The 22871-nt window shown below is 39.3% G+C and overlaps 1 protein-coding gene across 3 annotated transcripts in view; it reads right to left on the bottom strand.

Annotated features, from left to right (window-relative positions):
- PTPDC1 (protein tyrosine phosphatase domain containing 1) overlaps positions 1–22871 on the bottom strand; it is a 72899-nt gene that overhangs the window by 31174 nt on the left and 18854 nt on the right. For 2 of the 3 annotated variants that reach the window (XM_054500489.1, XM_054500490.2), the window contains exon 2: positions 7700–7787. In XM_054500489.1, the coding sequence (XP_054356464.1) occupies positions 7700–7781 (82 nt within the window). In that variant the 5' untranslated portion in view covers positions 7782–7787. Of the gene's footprint in view, positions 1–7699; positions 7788–22871 lie in introns of those variants that run through there. The other variant, XM_063649688.1, reaches the window with a different exon arrangement.

Here is a 22871-nt window from a genome sequence, read left to right as displayed (position 1 = left end):
TCTGCTCTTGTGACTCCTATTCTGCTTGGTAGAAGTTTTAGGCTACTATGATAAGGCAAGAAAAAAAAAATTACAGCATATGAATTGGAAAAGAGGAAACAGAACTGTCCTTATTTGCAGACATGATTGTTTATGTAAGAAAATCCCAAGGAATCACCAAAAACTTCCCAGAATCGAAAGTGAGTTCAGCAAAGTAGTAAGGCATAAAATCAACACACAAAAGTCAATTGCATTTCTATACACAAACAAAAAACATGTGGAAACTGCATTTAAAAACACAATACCTAGGCCAGGTGTGGTGGCTCATGCCTATAATCCCAGCATTTTGCGAGGCCAAGGTGGGCAGATCACCTGAAGTCAGGAGTTTGAGACCAGCCTGGGCAACATGGCATAACTGTGTCTCTGCTAAAAATACAAAAATTAGCTGGGCGTGGTGGCAGGCGCCTGTAATCCCAGCTACTCAGGAGGCTGAGGCAGGAGAATTGCTTGAACCTGGGAGGTGGAAGTTACAGTGAGCTGAGTTCATGCCACTGCACTCCCATCATGGGCAACAGAGTGAAACTCCATCTCAAAACAAACAAACAAAAAAATCACAATACCAGTTAAAATCACCGCAAAGAAAATGAAATACTTAAGTATAAACCTAAAACATGTATGAATCTATATGCTGAAAATTATAAAATTCTGATGAAATAAATCAAAGATATAAAAAAAGAGAAACATATTGTGATTATAAATTAGAAGACGCAACAAAGTAAAGATGGCAATCTCCTCAAATTGATTTACAAATTTAATTCTTATAAAAATCCCAGTAATATTTTTTGCTGACATAAATAAGCTTATTTAAAGTCACAGGTCCTATCTAAGATGATCCTGAAAAAGAGGATAAGTGGGAAGAATCACTCTATCCAATACTAAGGCCTATTACATAACTACGGTATTCATGACAGGGTGGTATTGGTGGATGGACAGATATATAGATCAGTGAAACCCAACAATGAATCTACAAACACATTCACATAGCTTCAGGGCACCGGGATAGATGAAAAGTTCTGAAGACTTGACAGCAAAAGTGTAATCCATAAAAGAATAATTGGACTTCATGAAAATTAAAAACTTTTTCTCAGAGAAAGATCATATGAAGAAATGGAAAGGTAAGTTACAGAGTGGGAGAACGTATCTGCAAACCACGTATCAGAGCAAGATCTAGTATCTAGAGTATATAAAGAACTCTTAAAACTCAACAGTAAAAAAAACAACAATTAGTGGATAAAAGACATGCACAGATACGTAAAAGGAGAATATACAGATGGCAGATAAGCACATGAAAAGAGGTTATCATCATTAGCCATTAAGGAAATGCAAATTAAAACCACAAAAGACACCACTATAGAACTGCTCTAATGGCTAAAATAAATACTGATAAAACCTAATGCTGGTGAGGATATAGAGAAAGTTGATCACTTGTACATTGTTGGTAGGAATGTAAAATGGTACAATTACTCTGGAAAACAATTTGGCAGTTTCATATAAAGTCAAACATGCAACTATCATATGACCTAGAAAGTAAATTCTTGGGTATTTATCCCAAAGTAATAAAAACTCATCTACACACAAAAATCTGTACATGAATGTTTACAGCAGCTTTATTCATAATAGCCCCAAACTGGGAAGAATCCAGATACCCTTCAGTGAATGAACTGATAAACACACTGTGGTACATCCATACCACGGAATACTACTCAGCAATAAAAAGGAATCAACTATTGGTACACACAACAACCTGGATGAAACTCAAAGGAATTAGGCTGACTGAAAAAAGTCATTCCTAAAAGGTTACATACTGTATGATTTTATATACATAACGTTCTTGCGATGACAAAATTATAGAACTGGGGAACAGATAGTGGTTGCCACAGGCCAGAGTTAGGAGGGTAGGTGGGTTTGACTATAAAGGAAGTAGGAGGGATCCTGTGTTGATGGAACTGTTCTGTATTTTGACCATAACAATGTCAATAACCTGGCTGTGATATTATTATTACACAATAGTTTTTCAAGCTGCTACTATTGGTGGAAACTGGATAAAGGGTAAATACGAGTCCTCTGTATTATTTCTTATATTTGCATGTGAATGTACAATTATCTCAATATTTTAATTAAAAATGTATATATAATCAAAGAGAAACAGCCATACATAAAGCCTAAGCAAGGGTCATCTAGCAAAGGTCAGGGCAACACAAGGCAGGCAAATAGTAGGGTGCATGGCATACGTTGTGGGGCCTGGCAGGGTACAGGCCCTGTGTGGAAAATACAGCTGAGTTGGGTGATGGCCTGGCAGGGTTGAGAGACTGGTTAGGAAAAGGAGGGCTGAGTAAATAAGCAAACATACTGGGGATAATAAGAGCCAGGTTTCTCATTCTTACATAATTATAAATGGGAACAGCTATAAAGATGGTGTAATAATGGATTAGAATTGAAAGTATTGGCTGGGCGTGGTGGCTCATGCCTGTAATCCCAGCACTTTGGGAGGCAGAGGCAGGCAGATCACGAGGTCAGGAGATCCAGACCATCCTGGCTAACCGGTGAAACCCCATCTCTACTAGAAATACAAAAAATTAGCCGGGCGTGGTGGCGGGTGCCTGTAGTCCCAGCTACTCGGGAGGCTGAGGCAGGAGAATGGCGTAAACCGGGAGGCGGAGGTTGCAATGAGCCGAGACTGCACCATTGCACTCCAGCCTGGGCGACAGAGCGAGACTCTGTCTCAAAAAAAAAAAAAAAAGAAAGTATTGGCCGGGCATGGTGGCTCATGCCTATAATCCCAGTACTTTGAGAGGTCAAAGCAGGCAGATTACTTGAGGTCAGGAGTTCAAGACCAGCCTGGCCAACATGGTGAAACCCCGTCTCTACTAAAAAAAATTAGCTGGGCGCAGTGGCGGGTGCCTGTAATCCAAGCTACTTGGGAGGCTGAGGCAGGAGAATTGCTTAAACACAGGAGGCGGAGGTTACAGTGAGCAGAGATCGCACCACTGCACTCCACCCTGGGCAACAGAGTGAGACTGTCCAAAAAAAAAAAAGAATTGGAAATACCAAAGTGAACTTGTGGTTTTCAATATATATAGACAGAAACAGAAATAAATATACAGTTGACTCTTGAATACAAGTTTTAACTGAGCTGGTCCACTTATATGCAGATTTTTATCAACCAAAAGGTACTGAAAATACAGTATATGCAAGATGCAAAACCCTTTAGCATGGGTGGGTACCACAGAGGAGACTGTGAGACTTGAGTATGCATGGATTTGGTATACCAGGATTGGGAGGGTCCTGGAACCAATCCCCTGTGTACAAGGAGGGATGACTGTACACATAAAAATGGACAGGTACATATGTATATGTATGAACACATATTTCCCAGCTTTGTCCCCTAAAAGGGGTTGGGAATCATGATATTCCAGTAGTAGTGAGCATACCAGATCTTGGTTATATTTCCTACTAAAAAGAACCAAGGCTCCTTGAAGAAATGGCTGATTTCCGGGCCAGGGCAAGAAAAGAATAAAATGAGCTGGAAGATCTTGCTGTGCCAGAAAGTGAGGAATATAGGAATGGTGGGGACATATAAAATGGACATTGTAAACAGCTTGAAGGGGTTCTTACTGTCCAAATACGGGGAAACTGAAGCATCCAAATAAATCATAGTAAAGGATTACAATCCACTGAACAAAATAGGAATCCACGCTAAATAAATAAAAAATTGAACAAATAATAGGAAATTCTTCCTTACACTAGAATGCTAACTAATAAAGACAGAAGGAATAATGAAATCAGAAAATCTCCAGTTATCAGAGGGCTGGGCAGGGGGAGAAAATCTCCAGTTATCCATCACAGTAATAATTAATTCAGGCAAGAAACAGCAATAGATGCTAAAACTGCTAGGTAAAAGTTGGATGTGGAACAGGATATTTACGTAGTCTGAAAGCATCTCTCCTTAAAATATTAACTATGAGGGGAGAAAGAATAATTTACAATGGATAAACTTTGGCAGACATCACTTTACTGATGTGATCAAACTAAACATAACCAATGACGGGGCAAAACGACGTCTTGTATTATCTGTGACCCTTCTACCAAAAATGCAGAATCTCAGTCTTATCATGAGGAAACAGCAGACAAACCCAAATTGAGGAACATGTTACAAAAAAAAAATAGTCTATAATCTTAAAAAATGTTAAGGTCATAAAGGTCAAGAAAGGAGTGACTAGGGCCTTTGAAAGGGATTTAAAAAACGTTACCAGAATCATTTTCCTATTAAAGGATATTATTGGGACTGCTGACAAAACTTGAATGGGGGTCTCTGGGTGAAAAGAATGTAGGAGTTCTTTTGTGTGCTTTTCTTGTACCTTTACTGTAAGTTTGAAATTATTTCAAAATAAAAAAATTAACATCACAAAAAGCAAGACAATCATACAGCTTGGGCATCCTGAGGGAGGAATATAGCACTGCCCATGAAACAGTCTTGCTAATTAAAAAAAATCTGACTAGACTCTACATCTATCTACCAATTTATAGAAAATATCATGTCGATATTATCAGCAAAATACAGGTTGTGGCAAACTCCACACAGCAAAAAAACCTGTTTTCTCCAACAAATAAACTGTAAGGAAAAAGAGACAGAGGGAAGCCCAAGTTTAAAAGAGACTGAAAGCCAGGCACGGTAGCTCACACCTGTAATCCTAACATTTTCAGAGGCTGTGGTAGGTGGATCACTTGAGGCCAGGAGTTTGAGACCAGCCTGGCCAACATGGCTAAACCCTGTCTCTACTAAGAAAACAAAAATTAGCCAGGCATGGTGGCGCATGCCTGTAATCCCAGCTACTCGGGAGGCTGAAACATGAGAATTGCTTGAACTTGGGAGGCAGAGGTTACAGGGAGCTGAGATGGTGCCACTGCACTCCAGCCTGGGAGACAAAAAGGAAAAGAGATTGAAGCTAAATAGCAACCAATTACAATGTATTGACTTTTTTTGGATCCCAATTCAAACAAATTATACACACACGATACATATATGTATAATTATAGCTATGGTATATCTATAAGACAATTAGAAAATTGAACACTGTTTAGATATTTGATGATATCAAGTAAATACTGTTGATTATTTGAGGTATGGTAGTAATAATGTGGTTTATTATTATTATTATTATTATTATTATTTTTGAGATGGAGTCTCACTGTGTCACCCAGGCTGGAATGCAGTGGCATGATCTTGGCTCCCTGCAACCTCTACCTCCCGGGTTCAAGCAATTCTCCTGCCTCAGCGTCTCGAGTAGCTGGGATTACAGGCATATGCCACCACGCTTGGCTAATTTTTTTGTATTTTTAGTAGAGATGGGGTTTCACCATATTGGCCAGGCTGGTCTCGAACTCCTGATCTTATGATCCACCCACCTCAGCCTCCCAAAGTGCTGAGATTACAGGTGTGAGCTACTGTGCCCAGCCAACGATGTGGTTATTTAACAAAATGACGCGATGCCTTGAGTTTGCTTCAAAGTAATACGGATGCAGGGAACTAAGTGAGAGAAGTGAGTGGCTGAGATTGTTAAAGCTGGGTTATGGTACATATTTGAGGGATGATGCATACATGGGGGATGATACAAATATGGGGATCTTTATTTTATTCTGTATACTTTTGTGTTTGAAATTTTCTGTAATAAAAGTTTTTTTATTTTTTATTTTTTAATTTTTTTAAGGCCGGGCATGGTGGTTCACTTCTGTAATCGCAGCAGTTTGGGAGGCTGAGGCAGGCGGGTCATTTGAGGTCAGGAGTTCAAAACCAGCCTGGCCAACATGGTGAAACCCCATCTCTATTAAAAATACAAAAATGAGCCGGGCGTGGTGGCATGCACCTGTGATCCCAGCTACTCAGGAGGCTGAGACAGGAGAATCTCTTGAACCTGAGAGGCGGAGGCTGCAGTGAGCCAAGATTGTATCACTGCCCTCCAGCCTAGGCAACAGAGTGAGACTCCATCTCAAAAATTAAAAAAAATAATTTTTTTTTTAAGTAGTAGAATCAAGATTTAACTCTAGGTCTGTCTCACTCCACAGTTACTTCTTGATAAGTTTTCTGTTTTCCTTTAAAAATAAATACTTTATTTATGTATCCCCCCAATTAAATTTTCCCATGAATCATTATATCACATTTTAAAAAATACTTCCCATCTACAAACATAATAAAGTATAACTATCTTTATAGATGAAATATGCTTTAATAAAATTAGCTATAAAGCAGATGTTATTTGTCTAGATTTTTTCCTAATTAAAAATTAGCTGCATTTATACTAAGAGGAAAATTTTAATTAAAAAATGTTTTTTGGAAAGGTAAAAATCAGCATACCTAGTGGATCACAATAGAGGTGGTACAACCTTCCTGGAGGTGTTTGGAAATATGCCGGGTTTTTTCATTGTCACTGGAACCTGGGGATGCTACTGGATTTAGTGGGAGGGGTCAGAGATGCTATATGTCTTAGGTGCTCAGAGCTCTCCAGTACAACAAAGAGTTGTCCCACCCCCAAAGCCAACAGAATTGCCATTGAGAAACACCAACTAAGAGGTAACATTTATAACAGAAGAAAGAAAAGGGAAAAAGGTTCGTCTGACTCAGACTTGTTAGCTGAAGAGTTACTCAGGGGGAAAGAAACATTATTCTAGAAGGGAAGCAGCCACTAGACATCATTCTTGCGTTTGTTTTAGACAGTACTTCTTTCTAAGACCAGGGAAACTAACACATTAAGTCTGGCACCTAGAAGCTGTCCACAAATGGTAGTTACCAGTAGTAACTAGTAGTAGTAATGAGAAGTGGGAAACAATGGTTTTCTTGATGAGAGAGAACGCCCCCTGGTGGAGTGGTCAGATTCCAGCAAGAACACAACAGAACTGACTTGTTCCTATCAAGTGTTGAACTCAATACCTTTAGTTAGACCCTTACTCCTTTACTCTTCTTCCTATCATCTAATCCATACTTAGGGGAGAAATCCTTCAAAGTTCTCTATACAGTTGGACTAAAGTGAATGTGGGCAAAGCCCCAAGGGGGCAGTTAGAAAATACTACAAGTGGTACTGCCAAGAGAAATTACTTAACATCTCCCTTGGCTAACTGCCGGTGGTGGCAGCAAGACCAGCAATATCAAAGCAGAAGCAGGGAGGCTCCCAGCTCAGAGCTTGTGATGGTCAGGAAGAGTAAAGGGCAAAGGTGGTAGTAAGAGTTCAAGTCACGATACCTGTCCTTGACTGGGGTGTCATATAAAAAGCAAAACGGCATGGGAGAAAACACATTGGGAGAAGTAGGGCTGGAGTGCTTCTGGATGTGCTAAGTGGCACTTACAACTAATGAAAGGAGAACAAAATTAAAGTTTGATTCATAAGTAGGCCTTTGATGATAGGAACAAATGCATAATCTCAGCTGATGATAATTATGCAGGAGACAAACACTGTTTGCAATACTCCTTCTTAAAAGGCCAAGGCCATTATTCAGGATTTTGAAAAGGAATTCTAACAGGCCAAGATGGTAAGGTAGTAAGTAATACCTGCAACTTGGGATTCGAATATGAAGAAGAGAGCCTTTTGTTTTGTGTCCATTCATATAGCTACTTTCATTAAACGCCAGCTTGCACAGAGAGACAAAAAGTGTATTAAAGAGACATTACCTTTCATGTTTGCAACACACTCACTGTTATTCACCAAGGTAGAATATGGTTGTTCATTCTGAGGCAAGACTCCTGCAGCCATGGTAGTCTGTTGGAAAAAAAAATTACTTTTTGAAAGTTTGCCTTGGGATAGTCATTTATTAATCACCCAAAATATGGCTAGACCTTTGTTATCCAATGCTGCAGTCATTGGCCCAGTGGCACATACTTGAAATATGGCTAGTCAGGTTGAGATGTGCTGTTAAGTGTAAAATACACACAAGATGCTGAAAATTTAACACAAAAAATACAATGTAAAATACCTCAATAATTTTTACATTAATTACACATGCTAAATTTCATGGCTAAGAGATTACTATATTGCGCAAATGATACAGTTTCCATTGAGGAAAGTTAATTAAATCTTCTTAGATGTCAAAAAACCAAAAATTATCATATTTATTAAGTTCTTTATATGTGCCAGACACCAATATTAAGTCACTTTTTTCTAACAAGAACTCTACGAAGTAGCTATCATCCCCTATTTTAAAGGGGTAGAAGTCATGTCAGTAGGATTAACACACACTAAGTAGTAGGGTGGTAGTTAATCCCATCTTTCAGCTTCCAGTTCAGTTTTTTCAATTAGTACACAGCTGCGAATGAAAGAAATTCTAATAAAGATGATCTCAACATTTTTGAGCTTCCAGATAAACAACTGTGTAATTCAACTTTGTAGTTTCTAAGTGTACCTCAATGTAAATATTGATGAAAACAAAACTCAGTTGTGGAATTTTATAAATGACAAAACTATTTCCATAAAATGCAAGCACATAACCCAGAAAAGTTTATGGAGTTGACTGTGATACAAGAGAAAATAACACGATTCAAAAGTTTTTTCTAAATAATGATTTTAATAATTTTCTTGGCAAAACCATGTTTATGGTTTGAACATCTATTACTGGGAGGTCAAATATTATACTTTTATTAGCTTATTAAATGGCTATGAATTTTATTTAAAGGCAATAAAAACTTGTTGAAATTCTTGCACCAATAAATCTACAATGGTAATTAAATCCAGCCCTAATTAATATTTTTCTTTGGTGCACTGGATCATTCCTCTGAGAAAAAAGTCACTTCTCAAATCTCAGTGATTCTTTGAGAATTTCAAGTTCACTAAAATTTTACTTCTAAAAGCAATCTTTATATGCTCAAAAAGTACAAAATTTAAAATCTAAAATCCTATTTGATAAAGCTGTTTCCCTTCAAAAGAAATACAGGAATTAAAATCACAGGGGTGATCCAAAGTGAAATTAAAAAGAATGCTTCCTGAAATATTAATAATGTCACACACTGGGTATCATACTAATTAATGCAAAATTTTATAATGTGCATAGTATTTCAAATGAACGTTACATAAAGACATTAAGTAAAGGGACTAATGGAACAAGTTGTTCCAGGAAATTCATTGGCAAAAACTTAATTTGAAAGGATATCCATTAAGATTAGACTTAGATAAAACATTTTTTACCATATTTTAAAATTTGGACTATTTTCTTAAAACATTTTGATGAGAAAAACAATTATCACCATATTAGAATCATGGAATTTTGGAGCAGCTGGGACGCTAGCCTTGGTTATTTTGTATATAAGAAGTTATGAACCATGTCCCAGAGAAGGTCCTGCCTTGTCCCACATGATACAGCATGGAGAGTGACTGAGCATGCTGGTGACAAATTTGGACCAGTTATCACTTTTTTTGTGAAGCTTTCCCTGCCCTCACTCTTTGCTCTTCAGCTGTAATGTAATGAAACATGTATACCTGACAGTCTCCCCTGTAGACCATGGGGTCATGAGGATGAGTTATGACTGGTTCACCTTTATGTCTCTAGAGAATGGAAAAGTCAGTATAGGTACCCTCATGACACAACTGTCAAACTGAAATGGACCATACTAGACTGAGTTCCTTGAGTCTATTCACCTCTTATTTATCTCTGCATCCTAAAGCCTACCGAAAACATGTCTAATATGGTTTGGATCTGTGTCCCCACCCAAATCTCATGTCAAATTGTGTTCCCCAATGTTGGAAGTGGGGCCTGTGGGAGGTGACTGGATCATGAGGATGGATCCTTCATGAATGGTTTTGCATCATCTCCTTGATGTTGTGGTAGAGTTCTCATGATATCTGGTTGTTTAAAAGTGTGTAGCACCTCACTGCCCTTCCTCCTGCTCCTGCTCCCACTTTGCCTTCCACCATGAGGCCTCCCCAAAAGCAGATGCTGCCATGCTTCCTGCACAGCCTGCAGAACCACGAGACAATCAGACCTCTTTTCTTTAGAAATTACCCAGTTTCATGTATTTCTTTATAGCAATGCAAGAATGGACTAATGAAGATACTTGAAAATGTGGAGGCAGATTTGGAACTGGGTAATGGGCAGAGGTTGGAAGAGTGGGAAGGGGTCAGAAGACTGGAAGATGAGGGAAAATTTGGAACTTCCTAGAGACTTGTTGAATGGTTGTAACTAAAATGCTGATAGTGATATGGAAAGTGAAGGCCAGGCTGAGGAGGTCTCAGATGGAAATGGGGAATTTACTGGGAACTGGAGCAACGGTCACTTTTGTTAAACCTTGGCAAAGAGCATGGCTGGATTGTGCCCCTGCCCTAGGTATCTGTGGAACTTTGAACTTGAGAGAGAATTTAGGGTATCTAGTGGAAGAAATTTCTAAGCAGCAAAGCATTCAAGAAGTCACCCGGCTGCTTCTAAAAGCCTATGCTCATATGCATGAGCAAAGACATGATCTGAAACTAGAACTTATATTTAAAAGGGAAGCAGAGCATAGAAGTTTGGAAAATTTGCAGCCTGGCCATGTGGTAGAAAAGAAAAGTCCATTTACAGGAGAGCAATTCAAGCAGGCTGCAGAAATTTGCACAACGAAAAGGAAGGCAAGTGCTGATAGCCAAGACAATGGGAAAAACGCCTTGAAGGCATTTCAGAGACCTTCCAGGTAGCCCCTCCCAACACAGGCTCAGAGGCCTAAGAGGAAAGGATGGTTCTGTGGGCTATGCCCAGGGCCCTGCTGCCCTGTGCAGCCCCAGGACACTGCTCCCTGCACCCCAGCAGCTCCAGTTGTAGCTAAAATGGGCCCAAGTACAGTTGAGGACACTGCTTAAGAGGGTGCAGGCTGTAAGCCTTGGTGTCTCCCATGTGGTGTTAAGCCTGCAGGTGCACAGAATGCAAGAGCTGAAGCTTGGGAACCTCCACCTAGATTTCAGAGGATACATGGAAAAACCTGAATGTCCAGGCCGAAGCCTGCTGCAGGGGCAGAGCCCTCATGGAGCACCTCTATCAGGGCAGCACAGAGGGGAAATGTGGGGTTGGACCCCCCACACAGAGTCCCCACTGGGGCACTGCCTAGTGCAGCTGTGAGAAGAAGACTACTGTCCTCCAGACCCTGGAATGAGAGAGTCTCCAGTAGCTTGCACCCTGTGTCTGGAAAAGCCATAGGCACTCAATGCCAGCCCATGAGAGCAGCCTTAAGAGATGAACCCTGCAAAGCTACAGGAGCCGAGCTGCCCAAGGCCTTGGGAGCCCACCCTTTGCATCAGTGTTCCCATGGAGTATTTTGGAGTTTTAAGGTTGAATGAGTGCTCTGCTGGGACTCAGACTTGCATGGAGCTTGTAGCCCCTTTCTTTTGGCTGATTTCTCCTTTTCGGAATGGGAGTATTTATCCCATGCCTATATCCCCATTGTATCTTAGAAGTAACTAATCTGGTTTTGATTTTACAGGCTCATAGGTGGAAGGTACTAGCCTTGTCTCTGATAAGACTTTGGACTTTTGAGTTAGTGCTGGAATGAGTAAAGACTTTGGGGTACCATTGGAAAGGCATAAGTGTATTTTGCAACATGAGAAGGACATGAGATTTGGAGGGGCCAGAAGTGGAATTGTATGGTTTGGATCTGTGTCTCCACTGAACTCTCATGTGGAATTGTAATCCCCAATGTTGAAGGTGGGGCCTGGTGGGAGGTAACTGGATCATGGGTGGGGGCAGAGTTCTCATAAATGGTTTAGCATGATCCCCCTTTGGTACTGTATAGTGAGTGAGTTCTCAGGGGATTCAGCTGCTTAAAAGTGTGTAGCACCTCCCCCTGCCTTCCTCCTGCTTGTGTCATGTAAGATGCCTGCTCTTGCTTTGCCTTCTGCCATGAGTAAAAGCTCCCTGAGGCTTCCCCAGAAGCTGATGCTGCCATGCTTCCTGTACACCTGCAGAACCGTGAGCCAATTAAACCTCTTTTCTTTATAAATTACTCAGTCTCTGGTATTCCTTTATAGCAGCGGGAGAACAGACTAACACAATGACTAAAAAGTATATGTTGAGTTAATTGTACTCTTCTGGGTTACAATTATGGACTACTTTAAAGACTTATTTCTAACTAATCCTTCAGAATCTCTAAGTTGTAAGGAACCTCAGAAGTTCCTTCAGAGAATCCTAACCAAATGTGTGCACACTCTCCACAATATCTTTGTCTAAACAGTAACAGTGACATCATTACACAGCTCTGGTAGCCAGAAAGCTTTTTATAATATTACCACTCTATAATCTCTACCCACTGGTCCTATTTCTGCTTACACAGAACAATATACCCTTTCTTCCATATCTCTAAAGCTAGTGATCATGCTCCCCACACTTCTGATATATAGCTTCCCAGATGATACATCAGCAGTTCCCTTTACCTTTTGTCATAAGTAATGTTTCTAGACCTCCTCATCAGCTTGGATGCTCTTTTCTATATATACACTCCATAGTTATTGATATTCTAGTGCCCAGAACTGAAGTCTAGTCCCCAGATGTGGAATAATCATCAAAAATCAAAACAAAACCAGTCACCTTCCTTATCTGAAAAGTTTATGTGGCTTATTATCACATTAGCATTTTCAGCAATCTCAAGACACATCAGGATACAACAGTCAAAGAATAAAGCTGGTCCATATATTTTGATGCTAAAAAAGATATTCATTAGGGATAATTAAACATATATGAAAGTTTAAAGTGAATAAATGGTATAGAATGAAAAATAAAAGTCTCCACCTTCTATCTCCCCAAGTCAAGTTTTATCCCACAGAAGTAAACCATTTAAACTCTCACTTTAATTATTCTGGGGCTGGAGGTAATAATCACTATACTTAGACCTCCGGTTCTTATGCTACCGTCTTTAAACCATACTACTGAATTCCTGATTTAAAGATGAGGAAACTGCCTCATTTACCATACTTTCCATCATGCCAAACCTTCCCCTATTTAATACATCAAAATATTTGTCTTCTGATTATCTCTGTAATTTTAAATTCTGATTACCTTTGTAAATTTTAAACGTGAATATCCTCTAACCAATCTCTTGTTCTATCAATTTTAAACAGTATCTTGATTCCCTCTATGTAAATTAGTTAACTTACACTACTGTCCACTTTATTTTCCCCTCCACTTTCAAGTTCTGCCAACCATACCATTTTTATATGAAGATTTTTAACTTTTAAATTTCAGTTAATCTATAATTTTCTCAAGCTTTGTCTGTAGGCTTATTCTAAATGTGAGACAAAATACAATTGTTATCACTATCATATATAATACATATACACATATAATCTGTGCACACATTCTTTTTTTTTACCATCTTGTATCACCAAACTATGTGACGCTTTAAGTAAGACATTGCAAGCATAAGTGTCAAATGGATTCTTTTCTTTCACTCCAACAGTTGCTTAAAATAAAGGCATATTTTGTTTTGTTGTAAATTTGGACAGTATGTTTCTTATATAGACTTTCCCGGGTTTTTTGTTTGTTTGTGAGACAGAGTCTCATTCTATTGCCCAGGCTGGAGTACAGTAGCACAATCTCGGCTCACTGCAACTTCTACCTCCTGGGTTCAAGTGATTCTCCTTACCTCAGCCTCCTGAGTAGCTGGGACTACAGGCATGTGCTACCATGCCCAGCTAATTTTTTTAAAATATTTTTGTAGAGATGGGGTTTTGCCATGTTGGCCAGGCTGGTCTCGAACTCCTGAACTCAGGTGATTCACCCGCCTGGGCCTCCCAAAATGTCCCAGGTTTTTAATAGCTTTTTTGTTTGTTTTTTGAGACAGAGTCTTGCTCTGTCCCCCAGGCTGGAGTACAATGGCACAATCTCAGCTCACTGCAACTTCCACCTCCAGGTTCAAGCAATTCTCCTGCCTCAGCCCTCCGAGTAGCTGGGATTACAGGTGCATGCCACTACACCCGGTTAATTTTTGTATTTTTTTTTTCAGTAGAGATGGGATTTCACCATGTTGGCTAGGCTGGTCTTGAACTTCTGACTTCAAGTGATCTGCCCGCCTCAGCCTCCCAAAGTGTCGGGATTACAGGTGTGAGCCACCGCACCTGGCCCAATAGTTTTTTTCTTACTGACTAAAGTAATATATATCTTCACCACAGCTTCTTAATCATACTATCATAATCATACTACCTAATTGCTTTCTGAAGATATTTTTCTTCTGAGATCTTTGGATTCCTACTCCAAAGAGGAGTTTGTGCAGATCGGTACTCAACCAAACACCTTGGGCCAGCAAAGCCTTGAGGGCCCTCTGCACCTTCCTGTGCTGCTCTCACGTCTCCAGGACCTGACTCTGCAAATTCTAGCCACCTTGGCCACACTGAACTCTGCTCTCTGCACACCTCTGGGAAAGCTCTGTCTTAGTCCCCCTCCCTGCACTGAAGCCTGGAAACTGCCCCCAGGGAGACAGCTGGTGCAATGGTAAACTCACTGTGTTTGTTTCTCTTCTCTCAGAGATCTAGGTCCTCAGCTGCTTTCTTTCCAAAATCCAAAAGACATTTTCTTATATATGTTGTCCAGTTTTCTAGTTGTTTTAGGCAGAAGGGTATTAATAAATATCTAATTTCTCTTATTTCATCTTGGTTGGAAGTGAAAATCCCCTCTGGCCATCTTCAAATAACTCAAATCCAGGGGAACTGTGAAATAGTGCCTAATATGCATTACCTATGCATAAAAACATTCATTTATAGTCCAACTGTATATAACTGCTGATCAAAAATTATATTTCAAGTATGTTAAACTATATTTTAGAATCAGAAGTTCTGTGTTTAAGTCTTGACTCTGTTCACTGTCAGCTATATGAACCATTCTGAGCTTCAATTTCTTCTATAAAATGAGGACTATAATATTTACTCTTCTTGGTTGTTGTGAGGATGAAGAAAGGGGTGTGTGTGTGTGTGTTCCTACCACAACACCTGGCTTTTAAGTATTCAATAAATATTTGTTATCTTACTTTGCAAACCAGTATCTGCAATATCTTTTTGCTTTTTCCCTTCTTAGTCTGTACTCACTTCATCTCCCTCCTATCTTTATAAGAATTTGTAAAGGATTCTATTCATACCTGTCCGACACTCCTGTTAATAGTTAGTAATGGGCTGCATGCAGTGGTTCATACCTGTAATCCCAGAACTTTGGGAAGCTGAGGTGGGCAGATCGTTTGAGCCCAGGAGTTCAAAACCAGTCTGGGCAAGATGGCAAAACCCTGTCTCTACAAAAAAATAAAAATAAAAAATTAGCCAGGCATGGTAGCACATGTCTGTAGTCCCAGCTACTTGGGAGGCTGAGGTGGGAGGATTACCTGAACCTAGGAGGTTGAGGCTGCAACCTCGGTGAGCTGTAATCGTGTCACTGCACTCTAGCCTCAAAAACAAAAAAGAAACAAAATGTTAGTAATGGCTAAGCTCCTTTGACTTAAAAAACATTATTTTCATTCACAACTGAACTTATATCATATGCCCGGCTGTAGAATCAGGAGAAAAGGGTTTGAATAATAACCCTGTCATTTCACTGCAAAATCGCACATTATTTATTTCTATTTCCTGTTGTCAATGACAGATATTTTTCTCACTCAGTCCTACAGTTTCCTTTTATCCCTAAAAGCACTCAAATGACTCAACTGTTTAGAATTAGCCACACACTCACTAATTAGTACTGAATACTTAAAACGTAAGTGCAGGAACGGACTATTACTCATACTGTTAAGAACAGTAGAACACAAAGAATGTCCTACTTCATAAAAGTCATTTCACACAGGAGACTAGGTTCTGAGATGGAATGAAGAATTCTTAGGTCACTACTTTCCTTTCTATTTCTCAGACACATGGTGTTCTGCCAAAATCTACATGTGTATTTTTTGGACAAATTTGTGGGGAACTACATTAAGCAGTCCCTGGGAGGTCAGAAGTGGTATAATCCTTCCCAGACTCTCACAGCACTAGCTCTCTAACTCGGGAATGCACCAGGATTACGCAGGGTGCTTGTGGAAATGCAAATCTGGAGTGCAATAATCTGTATTATCAATTCACACTCTAGGTCATTCTGACGTAGGAGGCCCTCTGCTCACACTTAAATAAATAAATATTGTCAATGTGATTAGATTCTAGACAGCAATTGTAGAAGAAGAATTTGAGGTTGAAAAACTTAAGCTTACATAGCAAAAAAGAGGAGTGGAAGCCCAACTACATGAGTGAACCTATAAAAGCCACATAAATATTTTTATGCTCATTAATAATATAATAATAATAACTAAATCACATAAGCACAGTACCATGCCAGGTACTGTTCCAAGTGCTTTATATAATCTTAGCTCATCTAATCCTCAACACACATTACTGAGTACCACTAGTATTCCCATTTGTTTTTAAAATAGACTTTGTTTTTTAGAGCAGTTTTGGGTTTACAACAAAATTGAACAGAAGGTACAGAGGCTTCCCATATACCCATCCCCTAACAGACTCCCCCACAGAGTGGTAAGTTTGTTACAATCAACTTACACTGACACATAATTATCACCCAAAGTCCATAGCTAACATTAGGGCTCACTCTGTGTTGTGCATTCTGTGGGTTTAGAAAAGGTATAATGATACTATAGTATCATGCAGAGTGGTTTCACTGCTCCAAAAATCTTCTGTGCTCCAACTATTAATCTCTCCCTCTCCTTGAAACCCTGGGAACCACTGATTTTTTGTTTTTTTTATATACTTTAAGTTCTAGGGTTCATGTGCACAATGTGCAGGTTTGACAGATAGGTGTACATGTGCCACGTTGGAACCACTGATCTTTTTCCTGTCTCCATGGTTTTGTCTTTTCCAGAATGTCACAGGGTTGGAATCACACAGTAGGTAGCCTTCTCAGATTGATTTCTTTCACTGGATAATGTTCATTTAAGGTTCCTCCATATCTTTTCATGGCTTAATAGCTTGTTTCTTTTTAGCACTGAATAATATTCCATAGTCTAGATACATCACAGTTTATTTATCCACTCACCTATTGAAGCACATCTTGGTTGCTTCCAAGTTTAAGCGATGATGAATAAAACCGCTATACACATTCATGTGCAGATTTCTGTAGAGACCTAAGTTTTCTGCTCATCTGAGTAAATACCAAGTAGCACAACTGCTGATTGTATAGTAAGCATGTATTCAGTTCTGTATATTATTCCTGTTTATAGATGAGGAAACTAAGACAAAGAAAAGTCAAATAATTTGCCTAAAGTTACACAGTTATTAAGCATGAGAACTGGAATTTGAATTCCCACAGTTCAGCTCCAGAGTTTGTGCTGTTAAGGACTACACATACAGTTTCTGAACAATAAAGACCTATTAAATAATAAAATTTACACAAATAGTTTTAAATATTTATTCACGATTCATGAACTAGGCTTTTATTCACGATTCATGAACTAGGCAACATAATATTCGCTCTACAAAATAGAATGGAGCTCCACTGCGTGTGGCAGGACAATTGGCTTTTTATAAGGCAGCTGCAGCAGGAAAAGAGAAACAGCCCAGTACAAAGAGCAGACTGGTTATCCTCTGGTTACTTTTCCTTGTATGAGTTTAAGCAGAAGTGAGTTCCTTATGCTGGCCAGGTTGACTGGGCCCCTTCCGATTGGCTGCTGCAAATCTCCTGTTTTGTTTTGCTTTTTCCTAGAAAACTGGCCCATTTGGGGATTTCCTGTTGGTTTGTGTTTCAAGTTTTAGCTTAATTATGCGGCATGTAGCATGAGTGACTCCATTTTGGTTTGGTCTATTAGGGTCTAGTGTAGAAACTCGGTCCAAATCAATGGGCTCACATAAATTTTATTTACCAAATCTGTTTTCCTTTGTGCAGATATTAATAATTTACTGATTTTTTAATCCAAATTTTCATTCACTGTTATCTCAGACAAATATAAGGAACATGGCCCCTTTACACATTTTAGCCTCCTATCTCCTAACAGAAACAGGAATGCTAGTCTAAGTGCAAGATTACAAAATCCAAACACATTTCAATAGAGGAGTTGGCACGTACTAGCTTTGTGATCTTAGGCACATTTATTAATATCTCTGAGACTTACTACCTACCCTACTGGATCATTGTAAAGATGACTTGAGAATGTATATGCAGACCTAATTCTATCCCCAATATGTAAGTCAGTCTATTCTCAATACAGCAGCTACAGTAATCCTGTGAACTTCAGCCAGTCATGTCACCCCTCTCTTCAAAACCCTCCACATCACCCTAATTAAAATTTAAATCACTCTCGCATTTCATTTTTCTCCATAGGACTTATGAAGAAAACACATCTAATACATTATATACTTTACTTATTTGTCCTGTCTATTGTCTGCCTTCTCCTACTGGAATGTAAGCTCCATGAGGGAACAGATTTTTTTTGTCTGCTTTGTCAACTGCTTTATCTCCAAAGCCTAGAACAGGACCTGGCACATAGTGGTACTCAGTATTTGTTGGATGTATACCTGAATAAACATTCAATAAAAGGCAGCTGCCACCACCACCACCAAAACTATTATCACTTAATCTCTCTGAATGTCAGCTTTTTCATCTGTAAGGTAGGAACAGTAATCATGCCTTACCCATCTCAGGGTTATTGCTAAGAACATATATAATTATGTGGCGGCACTACGGAAACACAAGAAATAGCACTATCCTTATTTAGTCTTTCTGATCACATTTATATCTCTAACTTCCTGCCCATTTTCTATGTGACAGATTTGTGTTCCAATTCCCTGAGGGTTGGATTTGTTTTCTTCTCAGCAGAAGGTACAGAGGCTTGATACAGATGCATGACACCAATAACTTCAACCCTCAGCCCAAATTTTCTCTCCTTTAGGATGCCTTCCCTAGTATCAATTACATATTTTACCCACATCCCTCATCATGTAGGGCTGAGTGAAGATTTATTGTATCTAGGTTTATGTGGCTCGGATGCTATAAAAACAGCCTCCCAATACCATTGTAGTATTTTCTTCTTAAATAATTAAAGCACTGCTTATGATTCCTTATGTAGTAAAACTAAACAAAAATCATCTTCTTTTAAACTGAAATGTCCTCACCTCTGAATTTATAACCTAAAAACATGACATGACTATATAAAATTCCTTTTTTTTTTTCAAATCACCCCAGAGGAAGCCAGGCAACATTCAAAAAAAACCCTTTTCTTTTTTCAGACCCCTCAACATTTCTGATAAGGTTAGTCTTGGGGAAAGGAGTGACAGCCACCTAGAAATGTGTTATATCTGGCAGTTTACTACAGTACTACCTTCACTGGCTTCTGTGATTTCACACCTCAAATATACCCTAGAGAAGTCTCCAAGGCTCTCAGGAGACTAATCACAGATTGGGGAAAAACAACACTTCAGCAGGAACTCTGCTATTTCATCATTTAAATAAGTAGGCTATTTGATTTGGATTCTTCAGAAACACATTATAATAAAGAATGGGTAAGATGTTAACTATAGATGAAGCTGGTTTTTACAACCAAGGTTTCTATATTTCCCATCCTTTTTCCCACAAGCAGCCACAAGTGGCTTATTTGATTGAAACTTATTCCCATAGGTTCAATCAACCTCAAATCAAAGATACTATCAAAGACACTTCTAAGCTCATCAAAAGGCCAACAATTCCTAATTGACACCCATCAGATCACCTGGATGGCTTTCTTAAAATCCCAACAAAAATGCAAAGACAATGAGGTAGACAAAGTACGGTCTTTCCAACAAACTGTGCTGGAACAACTGAAAATCCATATGGCAAAAACATGAGCCTCAATCTCTCATATCACATATAAAAATTAACTCAAAATTGATCATACATCCAATTGCAAGAACTAAAAATATTAACTTCATTAATACAAGGCAAAAACTAAAGGAGAAATAGACAAACCCACTATATATTTATATTTATAGTTGAGGCTTCAACATCCTTCTCTCAGTAACTGATTAAGCAGGCAGAAAAATCAGTAAGGATACAGATGACTTGAACAGCACTATCAACTAAGTTGATCTAATTTATATTTATAGAACATTCCATCCAACAGCAGAAGAGCACATGGAACAGTCACCAAGATAGAACACAATCTGGGACATAAAACACACCTGAATAAATGTAAAAGAAGAGAACTAATAGAAAGTATATTTTTAGACCACACCAGAATTAAACTGAACCAATAGCTGAAAGATAGTTGGGTAATTGGAAATATTTGAAAAATACCCAACACACTTCTAAATAACACATAGATTAAGAAGTCTCAAGAGAAATTTAAAAATATTTTGAACTAAGTAAAAGTTAAAGTATATATATATCTTGCACAACAATGTGAATGTACTTAATAGCACTGAAATGTACACTTAAAATGGTTAAGATGATAAATTTTGTTATGTGTATTTTACAATTAAAATAATTTTTAAAAACACAACATCAAAATTTATGGGTGCCACTAAAATAATGTTTAGAGAGAAACTTATAGCAGTAAAAGCATATTTTAGAAAAGAAGAAAGACCTAAAATCAATAACCTATGCTTCCTCCTTGGGAAACTAAGGAAAACGAATTTAAACCTAAAGCAAGAAGGAAGGAAATGACAGACCACTAACCAAGAAAAAAAAAGAGTGAAGACACAAATTGCCAGTATCAAGAATAAAAGAGGTTATCACTATTAATCCCATGGACAGCAAAAAGATAATAAAGGAATACTATGAGTAAATCTGTGCCTGTAAATGTGATTAATTATATAAAATGGATCAGTTCCTTCAAGTGCACAAACTATTAAAACTCCCTCAAGGGGATATAGATAATGAATAATCCTACACCTGATAAAGCAATAAAATTAGTAGTGAAATTAGAAAAGAAACTTCCCCAAAAAGGAAAACAACAGACTCAGATGTTTCACTGGTGAATTCCACCAAACATTTAAGGAAGAAATAATACCAATTCTATAATCTCTCCCAGAAAGTAGAAGAGTAGGGATCATCTCCCAATTCATTCTGTAAGGCTAGCATTAACCTAACACCAAAACTAGATAAAGAATTTCCTCAACCTAATAAAGACTATTTTTAAAAAGTCACAGTTAATATCATACTTAATAGTGAGAGACTTAAAGAGGGTTGAGCCAAGATGGCTGAATAGGAACCGCTCCAGTCTACAGCTCCCAGCATGAGCAATGCAGAAGACGGGTGATTTCTGCATTTCCAACTGAGGTACCAGGTTCATCTCACTGGGGAGTGTCGGAAAGTGGGTGCAGAACAGTGGGTGCAGCACACCCAGCGTGAGCCGAAGCAGGGCAAGGCATCACCTCACCTGGGAAGTGCAAGGGGTCAGGGAATTCCCTTTCCTAGTCAAAGAAAGGGGTGACAGACGCCACCTGGAAAATCAGGTCACTCCCACCCTAATTCGGCGCTTTTCCAATGGTCTTAGCAAATGGCACACCAGGAGATTATATCCTGCGCCTGGCTTGGAGGTTCCTATGCCCACGGAGTCTTGCTCACTGCTAGCACAGCAGTCTGAGATCAAACTGCAAGGTGGCAGCCAGGCGAGGGGAGGGGCGCCTGCCATTGCCAAGGCTTGAGTAGGTAAACAAAGCAGCCGAGAAGCTCGAACTGGGTGCAGCCCACCGAAGCTCAAGGAGGCCTGCCTGCCTCTGTAGGCTCCACCTCTGGGGGCAGGGCATAGCCAAACAAAAGGCAGCAGAAACCTCTGCAGACTTAAATGTCCCTGTCTGACAGTTTTGAAGAGAGTAGTGGTTCTCCCAGCACGCAGTTTGAGATCTGTGAACCGACAGACTGCCTACTCAAGTGGATCCCTGACCCCCGAGTAGCCTAACTGGGAGGCACCCCCCAGTAGGGGCAGTCTGACACCTCACATGGCCGGGTACTCCTCTGAGACAAACCTTCCAGAGGAACGATCAGGCAGCAACATTTGCTGTTCACCAATATCCACTGTTCTGCAGCCTCCGCTACTGATACCCAGGCAAACAGGGTCTGGAGTGGACCTCTAGCAAACTCCAACAGACCTGCAGCTGAAGGTCCTGACTGTCAGAAGGAAAACTAACAAACAGAAAGGACATCCACAACAAAACCCCATCTGCACGTCACCAATATCAAAGACCAAAGGTAGATAAAACCACAAAGATGGGGAAAAAACAGAGCAGAAAAACTGGAAACTCTAAAAATCAGAGCGCCTCTCCTCCTCCAAAGGAACGCAGTGCCTCACCAGCAACGGAACAAAGCTGGACGGAGAATGACTTTGATGAGTTGAGAGGAGAAGGCTTCAGACGATCAAACTACTCCGAGCTAAAGGAGGAAGTTCAAACCCATGGCAAAGAAGTTAAAAACCTTGAAAAAAAGTTAGACGAATGGCTAACTAGAATAACCAATGCAAATAAGTCCTTAAAGGACCTGATGGAGCTGAAAACCACGCCACAAGAACTACGTGACAAATGCACAAGCCTCAGTAGCCGATTCAATCAACTGGAAGAAAGGGTATCAGTGATGGAAGATGAAATGAATGAAATGAAGTGAGAAGAGAAGCTTGGAGAAAAAAGAATAAAAAGAAATGAACAAAGCCTCCAAGAAATATAGGACTATGTGAAAAAACCAAATCTACGTCTGATTGGTGTACCTGAAAGTGACGGGGAGAATGGAACCAAGTTGGAAAACACTCTGCAGGATATTATCCAGGAGAACTTCCCCAATCTAGCAAGGCAGGCCAACATTCAAATTCAGGAAATACAGAGAATGCCACAAAGATATTCCTCGAGAAGAGCAACTCCAAGACACATAATTGTCAGATTCACCAAAGTTGAAATGAAGGAAAAAATGTTAAGGGCAGC

This window comes from Pongo pygmaeus, chromosome 13, assembly GCF_028885625.2.
Source record: "Pongo pygmaeus isolate AG05252 chromosome 13, NHGRI_mPonPyg2-v2.0_pri, whole genome shotgun sequence".
In the NCBI taxonomy this organism is placed as follows: Eukaryota; Metazoa; Chordata; class Mammalia; order Primates; family Hominidae; genus Pongo; species Pongo pygmaeus.
Note: the sequence above shows the minus strand (reverse complement) of the source record. Positions and strands in the feature narration are given on the sequence as shown.